This window comes from Schistocerca serialis, chromosome 8, assembly GCF_023864345.2.
Source record: "Schistocerca serialis cubense isolate TAMUIC-IGC-003099 chromosome 8, iqSchSeri2.2, whole genome shotgun sequence".
NCBI lineage: Eukaryota > Metazoa > Arthropoda > Insecta > Orthoptera > Acrididae > Schistocerca > Schistocerca serialis.
Window position 1 is genome coordinate 107398138 of NC_064645.1, and position 19133 is coordinate 107417270.

A 19133-nucleotide genomic window follows, 5' to 3' on the forward strand; every position below is an offset into this window, starting at 1 on the left:
TACAGGTAACAACATTCTGACCCTATTCTTCTTTAAGTTGTATAATATATGTATAAGATCAAATTGGCAAAATGTAAAGTGTTTTTTTGTGAAGAAGAGAAGCAAGTACTTACTGTAACAAATACTTCAACTGCAGTTCTGCTTTCATAGTTTTCCGGTAAGAATATCCTGTGTTTTATTTCGTAGTTTTGTTCTTTCAGTTTAAAATGCTTATTGGTTAATAAAGGCTTCTCACATTGCGCCCTTTTAATATTTTGCATAAATGGTACTGATCATTCTGTATAATGCCTAGGAATTACATAGAAAGCCCGGGAAAAGTATACAACAATTTTACAAAAAACCTGTGTTTCATTCTTTGCCTAAAATCATACGCCATTCTACATATTACCTATGAGTTCTATAGAATACCACGATTTCACACAACGCCGATAATATAAATATGACTTACCCATACGTAACCCTTTACTGCTCGCATTATTGCACGACACATTTCCGTGACTACATGTAAAATAGTGTGAGGTGAAACAGCACTTGTAAATTTCAAGCATTCGAAAGAATTGCCGGTAGCAGGTTTCTTAGTGTAATAGATAAGCGACGACTTGATGGAGCTGCGCCTCTCATTGCATTACTTTCTGTTTTTGCTGATGGGGTACGGACGTCCGCAGAAATTTATCGGAAGGTGAGGGGAAGAGGCGAGGGCGGGTAAGTACCCATGTTCGGGAACGCCAGTGTACAGGGAGAGTCATTTCCAGTAATGTCTCAAATATCGGACCACAACACACCAAACTTTATGATAATCTTTGTTTCTTTTTTTTTTGTTGAAACTCAATTCTCTCAATATGTTTTCGTGAGCGATCTATGACGCTCATTCAATCAGTTTTTCATCCATCTTGTTTTCTGCTTTCATCGAAGTAGAGAAAGAATGGAAATAGCTTTAATTGGCTCGTTGGTCACGAAATAATAGTCTCAGAATATTTCTGGACCCGTTTTTTAATTCATTACGCGTTTCGGGCTCGCCAATCTTCATATGACCTGATAACAAATATATTTTTTACACTCTTGCAAAATTACACATGTGTGTAAATGGAGCACATGTATTAAACCACCATATGGTAACAAGACATTTAAAACGTAATACATACCCTTTGATACAAAGTGAACATACAACTTTAACAAAATTGTCAAGTAAGGTCAAAAGCAACAAAGGTTTTACAATTCCACACAGCAAAATAAGATTTCACACACGTTTAAGTGTTCTTATTTTTTTAGTTATAAGATCTATGTTGCTTCTGACGTCATTTGACAACTTTGTCAAAGATACATAGTGTGTTTGAAAAAGAACTCCCTAGTTTTAATGTGTCGTAGAATCTGTACAAAGTGACATACAGTATTCTAGTTCGTGGTGTTTGATTCATCAACTCTCCAAGTTTGGCTCCCCTGTAGTTGGCAGGTCTGCTTGACCTCGAGGCGGCACCAGTATTATCTTTCCAGGCGTGCGTGCAGTGCAGTGCTGGGCAACTCTGCAAGAATGTGTACTCCGCAACAGAAAGCGCATTGTGTTGTTTGGCTTCTGAAAACTGAGTCAGTTATAACAGCGCAACGTAATTTAAGACGTCAGTATGGTGGTGAACCACCTATGGCAATAACCATCCGTCATTGGCTAAAGTCTTTCAAGGAAACCGGTAGTGTTTTAAAAGCAAAATCACGATGTAGGCCGAGAACTTCTGAAGATGTTGTTGAACAGATCCGTGTTTCATGTGTTTTTCCACCAAGATGGCGCCCCACCTCATTACAGTAACCAGGTGAGTGCGGCTCTTGACGCTTCCAGGAAGGTGGATAGGCAGCGCTGGCCCAATACCTTGGCCACCACGAAGCCCAGACTCAACCCCACTGGACATTTTCTTTTGGGGATACTTAAAAAATGTCGTGTCCAGTGAAAAGATCAGAGACATCAATCACTTTTGGGCAAGAATCGTCGAGGCGGTTGCGACAGTTACACGGAAATGTTGGTGAATAGGTGGCGAGAAGTGGAATATCGTCTCGACGTGTGCAGAGCAACAAGTTGATCCCACGTTGAAGTCTGTTAACATTAAGCAAAACTTGAATGAATTGTCTTTCATGGTATGTACTCATTGATATAATTTTTCATTAATTTCTCCATTAAATTTATACTTAAACTAGGGAGTCCTTTTTCAAACACCCTGAGTCAAATGAAAACAAATATTTTTTAAAATATTATTTATTGTGCAGAAGTGGTACAAAGCTGTATCACTTTTCAACATAATCTCCCCCACGCTCAATGCAAGTCCTCCAGCGGTTACAAAGTGCATAAATTCCTTTAGAAAAAAATTCTTTTGGTAGTCAGCGCAACCACTCATGCACCGCGTGGCATACCATTTCATCAGAACGGAACTTCTTTCCTCCCATTGCGTCTTTGAGTGGTCCAAACAGATGGAAATCACTTGGGACAAGGTCTGGTGAGTATGGTGTGTGAGGAAGACACTCAAAATGCAGGTCTGTGATTGTTGCAACTGTTGTACGGGCAGTGTGGGGCCTTGCATTGTCCTGTTGCAAAAGGACACCTGCTGACAGCAGTCCACGTCGCTTTGATTTGACTGCAGGACGCAGATGTTATTTTAGGAGATCTGTGTATGATGCATTGGTGACAATGGTCTCTCCAGGCATGCAATGCTCCAAAATGACCCCTTTTTCGTCCCAAAAGAGAGTCAGCATAACCTTCCCTGCTGATGGTTCTGTCCGAAACTTATTTGGTTTTGGTAATGAGGAATGGCGCCGTATCTTGCTCGCTCTCTTCGTTTCCGGTTGGTGGAAGTGAACCCAGGTTTCGTCCCCAGTAACGATTCTTACAAGGAAGTTATCACCTTCTCGTTCAAAGCGCCAAAGAAGTTTTTCACAAGCATCAACACGTCGCTCTCTCATTTCAGGAATCAGCTGCAGTGGCACCCATCTTGCAGACACTTTGTGAAACTGGAGCACATCATGCACAATGTGGTGTGCTAACCCATGACTAATCTGTAAACATGCTGCAATGTCATTCAGTGTCACTCGGCGGTTTTCTTTCACTATGGCTTCAACTGCTGCAATGTTCTGTAGAGCCACAACTCATTGTTTCCGACCTGGACGAGGAGCATCTTCCACTGAAGTCACACCATTTGCTAACTTCCTACACCATTCGTAGACTTGCTGCTCTGATAGACATGCATCATCGTACTGAACCTTCATTCGTCGATGAATTTCAATAGGTTTCACACCTTCGCTACGAAAAAACCGAACAACAGAACGCTGTTCTTCCCTGGTGCAAGTCGCAAGTGGGGCGGCCGTCTTTATACTGATACTGCGACGGTATGAGTGCATCTGCACTATGCTGCCACCTACAGGCCATTCTGCACGCTGTTTGTAGCACGCTTACCAACTTACAGGGTAACGGCGCAAAATTTCGATTTGTTATTACAAATTTAAGGTTTTCATTTGACTCACCCTCATATATATATATATATATATATATATATATATATATATATATATATATAAATCTGAATATGGGGAGAGCCCGCGAAACGCTTAATGAATAAAAAAAAGGGTCCAGAAATATCCTGTGACTATTATTTTACGACCAGTGAGCCATTTTAAGGCTATTTCTATTCTTATGATTATAGTGGTCGCATGGTTCCACAACTGCTTCCAGTCACGTCTACGAAGTAGAGCCATTATCACTGCAGCAGCATATTTATAACCAACATTCCAAACCATTTGATTTGATTTCGTGCAAGATATTATCTGCAATACAGCTGAGCAGTCCATGGAAAACGTCGTTAATATTGCACAGTATTATTGACCGTCGAGGGGGTATTTCCCACTTACGGTCGCTTCCATCAGCCACTGCGACACGTGTCAAGTAGGTACGCGCGGACAGCGCGTGACGTAGCATGCGCCGCGCTCTGGTGTCGGCAGCTGCAGCTGCAGGCATACCTGAACCCTCTTGCGCAGCGACGTGATGATGGATGTCTGCCGGGCGTTCTGCTCCCGCAGCTGCTCAGCCTCCGATTGCAGCTCCGACAGCCGCTGCTCGCGCGACCGCAGCTGTGCTCGCGCATCTCCAAGCTGCGAACAACACAGTACAAGGAGGCGTGGTTAAAAGACACGTCTCATCAAACAAACACAGTCCTCAGCTGGCAATTTAGGGTAGAGCCATCTAGTGGTACTATCATTATTCTCTGTTCGTCGTAAAACTTTAGGGTACCCATTCCTCCGCGTTTGTCGGTATGTCACTAGAATCTCGCATAAACCGAGTCCTGTCAAATACAGTCGCGTGGTTCGGTACGTTTTTGCTACAGCAGTGCATCTCGCACCTCACCCTTAATGGCACTATATTTGTTAATCATGAAAAAATCGTATTTTTGTAACTTTATTAAATTATGTAATTTGTCCTGATTACGTTGATTTATACATTAATGGGTTTAGAACGAAATTTGAGCTCTTTATACTAAATTTTAGATTTATGGTCGCTTTACTGTCGTCGGGCGCGTTTTATCTGGTATTTCCGCTGAAATCTGCAATTTCGTTTTTGCAATCAGTTGCTGGAGTCAGCCCAAACAAATACTGCCCATCACGTTCTCATGCAACGACAGCGTCGACGGACAGCGTCGGTTTGTTTCCCGTTACAAACAAAATCATTTTCAAAGCAGAATTTTCGGGTTTTCGCGTTTTCTTTGACGCCAATCAGCTTAGGAAAATGGGTAGTTTTCGTTGTCAGAAGTTATCCCTTCCACAGCACGATTTTCTCTTTAAATGCGTCCACTTGCGGCATGAAATCAGAAATGAGGTGCTTCTCATCGTCTCCAGTCAACTATATTTAAAATTCAAGATCAGAAATAACCTCGGATATTTTAATTATCATTCTTGCTTCCCTTTTTTCTTGAGAAATTCAACAATAGGGGCGCTTAAATCGAAATGTCCTTCGACCTAAGGAACGTATCTCGCAGCGTCATGTAACGTTGAAACGGTACAGTAGTTTCCGCTCTATAAGCAGAACGCTCGCACCGGGAAATAGAAACAGAGGCGGCTCCGCAGCCAATTTTATTACATGACGCGGCCGGCCGCGGGTGCAACAGAACCCATGTGGACGGGTGGAAAGAAATGTGTCAGGCTTCATAATACGTATTTATATGTGTCGTGTATTATGCATTTCTTGTACGTGGATGTGAATCTGCACATGAACTTTCCTAATCCTCCTCACACCTTTCCGTAAAGAGTGTTGGGAAGTAGTTCTGTAGTATAGTAGTGCCAACTTTACTCCTGGGTAGGGGATCAGAGAGACAGCACAGGCAGGTAAAAGTCAAAGGCTTTCCAGTGTCACAAGATTTGGGGTGGAGAGGTTGGTCACGGCCAAGTGGTTCGACCACCCCCTCCACTGGGGCCCAGGAAGACCTCCGGGGATGCCTGCCATATTCAGGGGTGCTACAGAAGATGGGTAAGTGAGCAGATATACCCTCAGTGCGTCTGTCTCGATGTTCACGCGTGGAAGAGAGGTATTTGAATATTTGTACTAATTCTTTTATTTACAGCTTCGGATTGTGTGAGGAAATGAATGATCTCGTTAATTTAGGAAATTTGACCCCCCGTGTTAATGTATCTTGTCCCCAATTTGCCCGTTATGCTCCTCACATAGTGGATGTCCTATGTAAAATATTGGGAGACTTGGGTGGTATACATTTGGCCAACGCAATTCCGACTTGCCCGTAGAAATGTGCGTGCAGAATAGTATACAATATATCCGAACTATAAGTTGTAAAATTGTAATATCTGTAAACTGGAACAATTGCTGCAATCGCTGTAAAATCGAGTGATAATATTTAAATTAAATACGTAATCAATTGTCATCAATCTTTAACATACCTTAAAAATCACATAGGAGTCCAGTTAAAGGAATTCATTTAAAAATAGTAGATATAGAATGCAGGGACCCACACATCAGCGTGTGAGCCCTCCAGCCCCTTGCCTAGTATCGTACAGAAAGGGCACGCTCTCTAGGTAGCGCTCTCAAGCTCCCCTCCCCAGTTATCCGTTGCGCAATTTTTTATTCAGGGCTTGACGACATCAACTTTCATCTGGCGTCCCTCGACTAGGAGGTATGACAGCAAACTTTCAACGTTTCCCCTCTCCTCGTTCGTTTCAGTCAAAAATTGTTCCAATTGATGACGTAATAATGCGTGAGACTTTATAGGATTTACTATTGCACTGCCAATTCCATCACGTGTTCCATGCCTTCATTTTTAAGACAAAGTGCTTCGCGATGTGCAGAACCATGCAGACAATTCATCTGTCGCTCGTAATGTTTAGCTTTCTTTGTCAACTACATTTTTAAATTCTTACTGCGTAGTGTTGCAATGCTGTTTCACAGCAGATCTGCGGTACCCGTCGATAATGGATATTGAGGCTTATCATCCTTCTTGCTGTACCGGAGATCTTCGCGAAAGCGATCGGCAACTCTTCGGGCACCCCGGCTACGCGTGCAGCCTACATGGCCCCTGCACGCTCCAGTGTCGCGAACTCGCCCCGTCGCAGTAACGGACGGACACCAGGCGGCAGTACCAGCGCTAGCAGAGGCCGCCACTTCCAAGGAACCTATTTGCATCCGCCACACACCTGACTAGAAAACAGTGCCGAGAGTATTTCGCAGCCGCCGCTATAAAGGTCGGCGCCAGAGCTGCACAGCGTGCTACAGGTTGGATCCTTTAAAGTGTTTTCTTGTACGACTGCGTTTCGGTTTCGTTTCGTTCTACTTTTCACCGTATGTCAGCGTTGTTTACCTGAGTTTTCGGCGTTGGTATGTCGTAGTTTTTTCCCCAGATTAGCTGGGATGTTTTTGGTGTGCGTAGTCCTCTCGTGCTCGGCCCCTGGCTACGTCAGGTAGACTCATGTCCATGGAGGAGTACGCGGAGCGACCTTAGCGGCTCCGACTCTTCCATCGCCGCCGCACGGGGTGAATCGCGTCGGAAACGCCGCTCACCCCGGCTTCCGGTCGCGCCTGATGTTCCGCCCACCTCGCAGCGGGCGAAGGATCTTTTGAATCGCACCAACCGCCGCAAATCACCAGTGGGTACCACCGGCACTGAAACCGATCAACGTAATCACCGTGACGACTGTCCACCGTCTCGTGCCAGGGACCGTTCTTCGGTGTCGTCGTCGTCGTCCGACGACTCACTTGACCGCTTAGGGATCTTTCTCGTAGTGAGGCGGTGAACGCCACGGCTGTGTCTGACCACCACCCAGCTGTACCTATGAGTGCACCTCTTCCTACGTTGTCCCGCCACTGCGGCGAGTCTTTTGGGCACCCTGGCCCAGTCGGAAAGTCCTCTGGCCGTCGCTCCAGACGTTCCTCCGCCCATGCGGGCCATGGTGGCAGTGGATTGTGCTCTGATACCTCCCTCCCAGTGGACACTGCACCAGATGGTCCTGTGAATGAGAAAATGGCTAATGCTCCAACCCTCCTTCTCAAGAGACCCTCTGTGAATCCCTCTTAAGAAAGAGAACATGCCCCCTATTATGGTATATAATGTCACTAATTATGCAAAACTGAACATTGAGCTCCAACGGCCCATTTTCGGCCAATTGCGAGCTGTTTACCCATAAGATCATGTGAAACACCTGCTCAACTATCTTACCATTCCCGACCTTTTAAAATCAAAGGTGGTGCCGTACATTACTCACCAGACGTCGGATAATCACCAAATCAAAATCGTCATCAAGGACTTGCTACAAGAAGTTACAGCAGAGGATGTCCAGGCTAAACTACTTCAGCTCCATTTAGAAGACCCTTCGGTCCACCAGTATGGCAAGAGGGATCCCGAGACATGGGCGTTGATCCCCTGCCCTACCCACGTCGTCTCCCTTTCCCAGAGGGAGGACATAGAGTGAATTTACCAAAGTCGGTACCTTCTGTACACGAAGGTCTAGATTGAATCGTATGAGGACCGCAATGGGCCAGTCATCTATCACAAATACCAACGTTTACGACATACTGGGAATTGAAACTTCCTGGCAGATTAAAACTGTGTGCCGGACCGAGACTCGAACTCGGGACCTTTGCCTTTCGCGGGCAAGTGCTCTACCAACTGAGCTACCCAAGCACGACTCACGCCCCGTCCTCACAGCTTTACTTCTGCCAGTACCTCGTCTCCCACCTTCCAAACTTTACAGAAGCTCTCCTGCGAACCTTGCAGAACTAGCACTCCTGAAAGGAAGGATATTGCGGAGACATGGCTTAGCCACAGCCTGGGGGATGTTTCCAGAATGAGATTTTCACACTGCAGTGGAGTGTGCGCTGATATGAAACTTCCAGGCTGTGACTAAGCCATGTCTCCGCAATATCCTTTCTTTCAGGAGTGCTAGTTCTGCAAGGTGCGCAGGACAGCTTCTGTAAAGTTTGGAAGGTGGGAAACGAGGTACTGGCAGAAGTAAAGCTGTGAGGACGGGGCGTGAGTCGTGCTTGGGTAGCTCAGTTGGTAGAGCACTTGCCCGCGAAAGGCAAAGGTCCCGAGTTCGAGTCTCGGTCCGGCACACAATTTTAATCTGCCAGGAAGTTTCATATCAGCGCACACTCCGCTTCGGAGTGAAAATCTCATTCTGGAAATATCCCCCAGCCTGTGGCTAAGCCATGTCTCCGCAATATCCTTTCTTCCAGGAGTGCTAGTTCTGCAAGGTTCGCAGGAGAGCTTCTGTAAAGTTTGGAAGGTAGGAGACGAGGTACTGGCAGAACAGAAGCTGTGAGGGCGGGTTGTGAGTCGTGCTTGGGTAGCTCAGTTGGTAGAGCACTTGCCCGCGAAAGGCAAAGGTCCCGAGTTCGAGTCTCGGTCCGGCACACAATTTTAATCTGCCAGGAAGTTTCATATCAGCGCACACTCCGCTTCGGAGTGAAAATCTCATTCTGGAAATATCCCCCAGCCTGTGGCTAAGCCATGTCTCCGCAATATCCTTTCTTCCAGGAGTGCTAGTTCTGCAAGGTTCGCAGGAGAGCTTCTGTAAAGTTTGGAAGGTAGGAGACGAGGTACTGGCAGAACAGAAGCTGTGAGGGCGGGTTGTGAGTCGTGCTTGGGTAGCTCAGTTGGTAGAGCACTTGCCCGCGAAAGACAAAGGTCCCGAGTTCGAATCTCGGTCCAGCACACAGTTTTAATCTGCCAGGAAGTTTCATATCAGCGCACACTCCGCTGCAGAGTGAAAATCTCATTCTGAATACTGGGAATTACTGCTCACTGCCGTTGCAGTGTGTTAAGTGTGCTGGACCACATTTCGTGGAGAACTGCATGCTCCCTGCCTCAGACAAACCTACCTGAGCCAGGTGTTTGGGCAGAACCCATGATCCCCACCATATGGCATCCTGGAGGGGGTGCAGGTACCCTGTTTACCAGCAGGCACTGAAGTCTTCACTCTGTCCCAAAAGGAAACCACAATGGGACACCAACGACTTTCCTGTTTTGTGGGGCCAGCCTGGTGCGTCAGCCTCAGCAGCTGCTCTGGTACCAGCCACTCTGGCACTGGACTGTTCTGTGGCACCTATGCCTCCTTCTGTCCAGACTCTTGTGACATCCTTTGCTGCTGCAGCCCAGTCTCCTCCTCATTGTCCATCTTTCATGATGGCTTCCACTGCTCACCACCTACAGGAGCCAGCAGCAGCCCTCTCCAGTCCAAATGTGGCTGGATCCTGGCCCTCTGCTCCTACCTCCACTCTGCATACTACTACACCCACCCCTGCCGACACAGGGGAAAGCAGGGTGATGCATCCTTTTGGGAGGACATGCCTGAAATCTTCCAGGTCATCTCCTCCTTCATGACACCCCACATCTGGGCTGTTACTTGTGACACTGCACACAAAATCCGTCGGTCGGAGGACGGGCTTAATCAAATATTGTTGTAATGGCGAATCGACCACCACACCACCACCACCCCCCTCGGGATCTTGTCACCTGTATTTCTAATGCCAATGGCATAAAACAGATGAAGATGGAGTTGAATGCCTTCCTCCATGACCATTGTGTGGATGTTTTACTGGTCACAGAAACACACCTCAAACCAGCGGACGATTTCCACCTTCACAACATGGTGTGTTACCACTCTGACCGCCTCGACAGCTGTGATGGAGGCATGGCAGTGTTCCTCAACAAAGCACTTGTCCATACTCAAGAGACTCTCCAGCCAATGGAACACACAGATGCCACTGTGGTTACCACACGCCTTGGTGCCATTACCTTTAGGGCAAACAGTGTATTTGAGCCCAAACAAGCCACTGTTGGAAGCAGACCTCCGCACATTGACATCTTTTGACAGGCTAATCATTGGGGCGGGTCTCAATGCCAAGCACCCAGCTTGGCATTCTTTGGCCTATAACCCCAAAAGCGAACTCCTCCTTGACCTGGAAGGTATTTTAAGAATATCAGTCTATGGCCCCCACGAACCTACCAATATCCCAGTCCGTTCTAACTGCCAGCCAGATATTCTGGATGTGACCATCTTCAAAAACATCGCTGCTCAGTTTTCATTAAAAGTTCTCCACAAACTGGCCTTCAACCATGACCCAGACCTCCTGCACCTCACTGATGCTGTCCTTGCATTTTATGTTCATTCCACTGCGATCCTCAACGATTGGTTCACGTTTTCCAGGGTACTTAATAACACCACTCGACACGACCTCAGCTTGACACCAGCCAATATAGTACATGTTGTGGATTATCTTACTGTGAAAATACAGAAATCAGTTAAACTCTCCACCTCCATTGTATCTTGGGCTTTAACCCCCTTGAACGATTTGCCTCCCCTTTTATGGGAGATGAAGGTGCAAAAGAACTGCTACTGCCGGCGGTGGAAGCCGTTTTGCGATCTTCGGGACAAACACCAAATGAGACGCCTCCAGCGCGAATTCTGCTACTGGCTCGCCGATTGGAGGCCCAAACAATGGAGGACAGGATGTCTGGTTTCCTCCTCCACCATAGGTCTGACTGGGCTGTCATTCACGCCCTGTGGCGTTCTATGCCGGCGACTGTCCATCTTATTCACACGGCAGGAGGCTTATTCTATGATATCCTCCAAATTGTGGAAACGCCGGCGGATTCGTTCGAGGCCCAAAACCGCCCCCTTGTCCAGAACCTTACTCCAGACGAACTACAGGACGAACACAATGTCCTGACAGCTGTTGTCGCTTTCTACTACCGCCCACCCCAGTCTGCCCCCTCCTTACGTCCATGGCAGAAATTCAGTATATCCTACGACGGAAACGTGGCCGGTCGGCCCCTGGATTGGATGGAATTTGTTCACCAAGATTTTAAACTGTTGTCTCACGTCTGGCCTTTACCCCATCAGTGGAAACAAGCCATGCTGATTGCGATCCCCAAGCGGTTCAAGGACCCTACGGTCCCCACCAACAACAGGCCCATCAGCCTCCTAAATACTATGGCTAAGGTCCTTGAATCTGTGATCCTCCACCGACTTTCCCAACCTCTGGTGGCGGCTGGGACGATCCGACCTGAACAGTTTGGATTAACTTCGCACCTCTCTGCCGAACTTCAGGTCCTACAGATCACTGAAAACATCAACAAAGGCTTCAACACCATCAAGTCGACAGCTGCCGTTTTTCTGGATTTGCAGAACGTCTATGACAAGATCTGGCAAGGCAACCTAGTGCACAAGATGCTGATACGGACCCCTATACTGGATATTTATGTCAAGATCGTGGATGGCTTCCTCCACAGTAGGACTTTCCTAGTGGCTCAATGAGGTTTGCGTTGTGGCCGTCAATTGTCGGTGGGCACTCCACAAGGATTGGTATTGTCTCCCATACTTTTTAATATCTATGTGAATGATATGCCGTCATCCCCGAGTGTATCCCCTCTTCTGCAGTAGGGATCTTACCCTGCATACCAAGCTCCACATCTACCGAGCAACTTTCCTGCGTGCACTCACGTCTGGCTCTGCTGCATGGGCCATGATTAGTGTCACCAGGATGAGGACGTAGCAACGCCTGCAGAACAAGGTTCTCAGGTGGAGCCTGCACGCCCCGACACTCACGAGAATTGTGACTCTCCAAGAGGAAGCGGATATCGTCCCCCACAAGACGACCATATGTAACAATGCGTGGCTTCTCTATGAGAAAGTGGATGCCCTGTGGGACACTGTCCATGGGTTACGCAATGTTGGGACCACACTTCCACGCTGCTGGCATCGACATCTGCTTCCTCTAACCATCCTAGAGGAATCAGATTCCGACCACGGCTAACGATTGGCCTTGCACGCCCACCTCGGATTCATCCTTTGGCAGGAGTAGCCCCCCATTCTATGTCCACTACTTTCCACCCTACCTGCCCAAGTCGGGCTAAGCTTTCCTGCCTGACTGATGTTGTACTGTCACCGTTGGAGGGTGAACGGGACTCCAAGTCCTACTGCCACGCTTCCAAAGTGTATTGCAGTGACACAGCGTCACAGCTCCGTGAATGAATTTACTGCCTCACCAACACAGTTAGACCGCGATTTACTGGTGATGCTGTACCGTAACATCATATATGAAAAAAAAGCTGCACAGGTCAGTGCCTCCCGCACACAAATCCTCCAGCGCCTGCAGAATAAGGTGCTTCGGTGGAGCCTGCATGCCCCTCCGCTCACGAGGGTAATTACCCTCTACGAGAAAATGGACATGGCCACTCTGAAGGCGTCCATGCAAGAGAAGGCAAGGTGTCTCTATGCCAAAGTGGAAGCCCTGCGCGACACGGTCGCTGGCTTACATACCATTCGCACCACGACTCCCTGGTACTGGCACCAACACCCTGTTCCTCTCATCATCCTGGAGGAGTCAGATTCCAACCACGGCTAACGATAGCCTTCTTACGGCCACTCTTGAAGCGTTAGTGTTGACTTGACCACTCGATGGTCGTAAACCAACAATGTTGATACCTAATGTAGTCAGTAGTTATGTTACCTCTTGGCTAAACTGCTACCGGCCGAGGGTGGTGTGGGACTTCAAGTCCCACCACCGCACCTTCAATGTGCACTCCAGTGATGTCTTTGGAATGACACCATTGTCGAATGGAACAGTTTTACCATCCACAAAGACAGTAAGACCTTGAGCCACCGGTGAAGCTGTATTTCAACATCCCACCAAAAAAAAAATAAAAAAAAAAAAAAAAAAAAATACATAAATAAATAAAAAAATATCAAAAAAAAAATAAAAAACATGAACAGGTCAGTTGTTCCGGCATCGAGAGCCTCTCCTATTCTCAGAGCGGGTGTTACTCACACCGTCGTCTCGGGGTGATCTCGAAGTCCATCGTAGGGACCGACGCCTCTGTATTTAGCATTCGTTGTTGTTTCCCTTTGTGCAATCAGGCTGTATACAGAAGAGACTTTTCTGTTCCTATGCTGGTGTTATTCAGAACGGCCTCATCGGACTTAGAATAGTTTCCATACAAGTATATTTGTCTATGAAGATCCTAATTGTGTTACTTTGTCAGGATCTACAATCGCCATACTCTCTTGTCTTCATACCTGTGCGCTATTGTAATTTTGCTTGAAGCAGACGTTTCTTACCTTGGTCAATATACTTTTGTAAACTCTGATCTCTGTTTCACATGTGCCGGTGTGAGCGACACATCACTTCTCCTCTGTGACTCCCATCATTTTCAAAGATTTCCGAGGATAGATCTCTAGACTGCTTCCTTTTGTGTAAAGAGCCATTGAGTCTGTGGTCTTGTGTGAGTTTGGATCTGATGGGCGCCCTTACACTTACCAAAACAAACGAATGTGGAGATGAACTAAAAGCGTTGTACACGCATGCACTCGAAATACCACACAGTCACTTTGTATCACATGCACTGACACACGCACTAAAACCAATTAGAAGGGAAGAGAGCTAATCAAGAAATTAACTAGACAATGTCGTGGCGACCAAAATGAGCCGCATTCAATGCTGGAATAAATGGTCGCATCGCATCGGTAAATGTAATGTCGCAGTATAGCGAGAGGGACCGACCGAAACTGTGACGTACCGAGTATTGCCGGCCAGCCGAATCGCGGCCTGCACGCGGACAGCACATTGTGCACACGTGAAATCTTGCACACCGTAACTGACCTTGAGTGAAACATTTAACATGGCGATTGGCAAGGACACTGGACACTTTGAATGCTTTAGCATGCCTCACTGTGTCATTTGCGTTAGAACAACGAAGTAACGTCATTACAGCCGATTTCCAGTAACGTCACGGCACGTGGATAGATGAAATATGCGACACGGGGTAGCCGCGCGGTCTGGGGCGCCTTGTCACGTTCCGCACATCTCCCTCCATCGGAGGTTCGAGTCCTCTCTCGGGCATGTGTGTGTGTGTGTGTGTGTGTGTGTGTGTGTGTGTGTGTGTGTTGTCCTTAGCGTAAGTTAGAGTAAGTCAGATTAAGTAGTGTGTAAGCTTAGGGACTGATGACCTCAGCAGTTTGGTCCCATAAGATCTTATCACAAATTTCCAAATAGCGTGCTGAGCGGGTGTTTGTTTACAGTGTGTTTAAACTTATGGCGAACAAAATATAGTTCATCAAGTTAGTGGGAAATTCAGCAGTGAAAGAGGGGGTGAGCAAGAAGACTCCATACAATCAAAACTATTCTTAGCAACACTGTGGCAAGTTTTCAGGTTCTTAAAAAAAAAAAAAGGGAGGGATACATGTTTATGGAACTTATACAAGGATTGGTGGGAATGATGGAAACACCGCGAAAAATGCTTGAACATACACTACTGGTCATTAAAATTGCTACACCACGAAGATGACGTGCTACAGACGCGAAATTTAACCGACAGGAAGAAGATGCTGTGATATGCAAATGATTAGCTTTTCAGAGCATTCACACAAGGTTGGCGCCGGTGGCGACACCTACAACGTGTTGACATGAGGAAAGTTTCCAACCGATTCCTCATACACAAACAGCAGTTGACCGGCGTTGCCTGGTGAAACGTTGTTGTGATGCCTCGTGTAAGGAGGAGAAATGCGTACCATCACGTTTCCGAATTTGATAAAGGTTGGATTGTAGCCTATCGCGATTGCGGTTTATCGTATCGTGACATTGCTGCTCACGTTGGTCGAGATCCAATGACTGTTAGCAGAATATGGAATCGGTGGGTTCAGGAGGGTAATACGGAACGCCGAGCTGGATCCCAACGGCCTCGTATCACTAGCAGTCGAGATGACAGGCATCTCATCCGCATGGCTGTAACGGATCGTGCAGCCACGTCTCGATCCCTGAGTCAACAGATGGGGACGTTTGCAAGGCGACAACCATCTGCACGGACAGTTCCACGACGTTTGCAGCAGCAGGGACTATCAGCTCGGAGACCATGGCTGCGGTTACCCTTGACGTTGCATTACAGACAGGAGCGCCCTCGATGGTTTAGTCAACGACGAACCTGGGTGCACGAATGGCAAAACGTCATTTTTTTGGGTGAATCCAGGTTATGTTTACATCATCATCATGGTCGCATCCGTGTTTGGCGACATCGCGGGGAACGCACATTGGAAGCGTGTATTCTTCATCGCCATACTTGCGTATCACCCAGCGTGATGGTATGGGGTGCCATTGGTTACACGCCTCGGTCACCTCTTGTTCGCATTGACGGCACTTTGAATAGTGGACGTTACATTTCAGATGTGTTACGACCCGTGGCTCTACCCTTCACTCGATCCCTGCGAAAGCCTACATTTCAACAGGATAATGCACGACCGCATGTTGCATATCCTGTACGGGCCTTTCTGGATACAAAAAATGTTCGACTGCTGCTCTGGCCAGCACATTCTCCAGATGTCTCACCAATTGAAAACGTCTGCAGTGGTGGCCGAGCAACTGGCTCGTCATAATACGCGAGTCACTACTCTTGATGAACTGTGGTATCGTGTTGAAGCTGCATGTGCAGCTGCACCTGTACACGCCATCCAAGCTCTGTTTGACTGAATGCCCAGGCGTATCAAGGCCGTTTTTACAGCCAGAGGTGGTTGTTCTGGGTACTGATTTCTCAGGATATAAGCACTCAAATTGCGTGAAAATGTAATCACGTGTCAGTTCTAGTGTAATATATTTGTCCAATGAATACTCGTTTATCATCTGCATTTCTACTTGGTGTAGCGATTTTAATGGTCAGTAGTTTAAATGAGGACCTAGCCAAGCCTGCTCGTTGAGCTGTTGTATTTGACCCCGAACGGCACCTATGCAATGCCCGAATACGTTGCCAGTATGAGTCGTTGTCAGATCTGTGTTCACTATAGTTGTGAGTGCACTGTTTGCAACTGTCGGTCAAGTTTACGTCCCGATAGTGGAAATGTTAAAATGTGTGTGAAATCTTATGGGACTTAACTGCTAAGGTCATCAGTCCCTAAGCTTACAAACTACTTAACCTAAATTATCCTAAGGACAGACACACACACTCGAACCTCCGCCGGGACCAGCCGCACAGTCCAAGACTGCAGCGCCCCAGACCGCTCGGCTGATCCCGCGCGGCCCCAATAGTGAAACGTGTCGGGAGTTGGGTGATGATTTTGGAGCCATTCATGGTATTCCATGGGTACCCTTGTTACTCTGCAAGGTCACATTAGTGCCAAGGATTATGTGACTATTTTGGCTGATCTGGTCTATTCCATCGTACGATGTTTGTTCTGTAATGGTGATGCTGTGTTCCGAGACGACAGGACCTCTGTTCACACAGCTTGCATCGTCGACGACTGATTTCGTGAGCACAAGGATGAAGCGCCGCATCTTCTCCGTCCGCCGCAGTCACCAGACCTCAGTATGATCCTTTGTGGTCTACATTGGAGAGGAGGATGTTTTATCGCTATCCATGTCTATTTTCGTTACCTGAACTTCTGAACTTTCCGCTGCTTTGACCTAAAGAAAGTGAAAACCATACAGGACCTGTATTTATCAATTGCAACTCGACTGAAGCCAGTTTTGAACACCATCGGTTTAGCTACAACGTATTAGGCATGATATTGTGGTGTAGGTCTGGTGTGTCCATATTTTTGTCCATCCCCTGCATTTCAGTTGTCATCGTCGTGCTCACTAAATTGCGCTATTTACCTCTAGTCGAGGTAAACATCGACGATGTGCATAGTGCACAGTCTCATTTGCAGTTTACTATTCAGTGAAACGAAATTTTGTGTGGCGGGGGCCTCCCGTCGGGTAGACCGGTCGCCTGGTGCAAGTCTTTTTTTTAGTTGACGTCACTTAGGCGACTAGCGTGTCGATGAGGATGACATGATGATGAAGACAACACAACACCCAGTCCCAGATCGGAGAAAATCTCCGACCCAGCCGGGAACAGGACCCAGGACCCGCTCGTGGCATTCTGCCGCGCTGACCACTCAAGCTATGGAGGCGGACTTACCATTTAGTGGCGACCGGTTTCGGATGACAAGCATTCATTATCAAGTTTCAAATACTAACGAAAAATTTTACAGACAGTTCTCTTTTTGTAAAGTCTCATTAGTAAAGAGACCTTTTTAGGGACGTATTGATCATATGTACGTATGCCAGTCCGCAGTATAATGCACTTTAAAATATCGCGGTTATCTGTGACTTACCTCGAGCTGTAGGCGATCGCGTTTGTACTGCAGAGCTGCCAACTCACTTCGCAGCGAAGTCGCCATATCGTGGGCCATTTCATCTCCGCCAGACTGTAACAGCACGAGAAATGGGAAACTTAAAGGAAAATTCATCCATCTTTTACGCAAAAACAAAATTTGATAAATTATAGAGAAACAATAAGTCAGGAGCTGCAACATATGTTAGTGGTCAAAAAATAATTTTAAAAAACAAGTGAAAGGTCATGTTTCCTCTCTACGTAGCAACTGTTTCGATATAAATATATAGATACCTTGATTTTTTAAAATTATACACCCTAAGCTCAGTTAACTTTGTTTCAAACTTCAGAATTCCTCATCTTACTTGAATTAATCATTTGTTGAGGTGCAGATGCTAGAAATGATGTCACGTATCTGAAGAATAGAGAATACGGATTTCCAGTTGGGTTACTGAATCGTCTCGATTGTGTAGCAAGTCCTAAGTGTGTGTGTGTGTGTGTGTGTGTGTGTGTGTGTGTGTGTGTGTGTTTACGTGTATGTGTGTGCCAAACACAAAGGAAAAAAGCTCATTGTTCCTCCACGTCACTTCTGAATGACCCTTGGCAGCTCTGAAACTACTCTGTAAAGATTATCGATCGTTAGAAGACTAGTTTCGTTGCCTTTAATATTCACATGGCCATTGAACTGCGTAAGCGCTAGCCACACAATTCCTCTTCTTGTAGTGAACATTAAAGGTCAGAATAGCTTTGCTCACCCGTCCTCTCTAATACTCCAGCAAGCCCTTGTGTTGCAAGCTCCAGGCGTGGAGTCGAGCGCAAGCACTAGCAGCAGTAACGTGTTTCCCATTGCGTTTAATCAAGTCGTTGCTCATGCGGTTCTGTCAGGAAGTGTATATTACACTGAAGAGCCAAAAAAACTGGTACACTTGCTTAATATCGTCTAGGGCACCAGCGAGCGCACAGAAGCACCGCAACACGACCTGGCATGGAGTCGACTAATGTCTGAAGTACTGCTGGAGGGAACTGACACCACGAATCCCGCAGGGCTGTCCATAAATCCATTAGAGTAGGGAATGAAGATCTTTTCTGAACAGCACGTTGCAAGGCATCCCAGATATGCTCAATAATATTCATGTCTGGGGAGTTTGGTGGCCAGCAGAAGTGTTTAAACTCAGAAGAGTGTTCCTGGAGCCACTCTGTAGCGATTCTGGACGTGTGGGGCGCCGCATTGTCCTGCTGTAATTTCGCAAGTCCGTCGGAATGCACAGTGGATATGAATGGATACACGTGATCAGACGTGTCACCTGTCAGAGTCGTATCGAAACGTATCAGGGGTCGCATATCACTCCAACTGCACATGCCCCACACCATTACAGAGCCTCCACCAACTTGAACGGCCCTCTGCTGATACGGAGGGTCCATGGATTCATGAGGTTGTCTCCATACCAGTACACTGCCATCCGCTCGATACAATTTGAAACGAGACTCGCTCGACCAGGCAACAAGTTTCCAGTCATCAAC

General features: G+C 46.9%; 1 protein-coding gene across 1 annotated transcript in view; it reads right to left on the minus strand.

Moving 5' to 3' along the window:
* Positions 1–17691, minus strand: part of LOC126416583 (coiled-coil domain-containing protein 170) — a 320658-nt gene extending 302967 nt beyond the window's left edge. The window contains exons 1-2 of the mRNA XM_050084335.1: positions 17614–17691; positions 3991–4122 (exon numbers count right to left, since the gene is read on the minus strand). Of these exons, the coding sequence (XP_049940292.1) occupies positions 3991–4122; positions 17614–17691 (210 nt within the window). The remainder of the gene's footprint in view (positions 1–3990; positions 4123–17613) is intronic.
* Positions 17692–19133: the final 1442 nt, after the last annotated feature.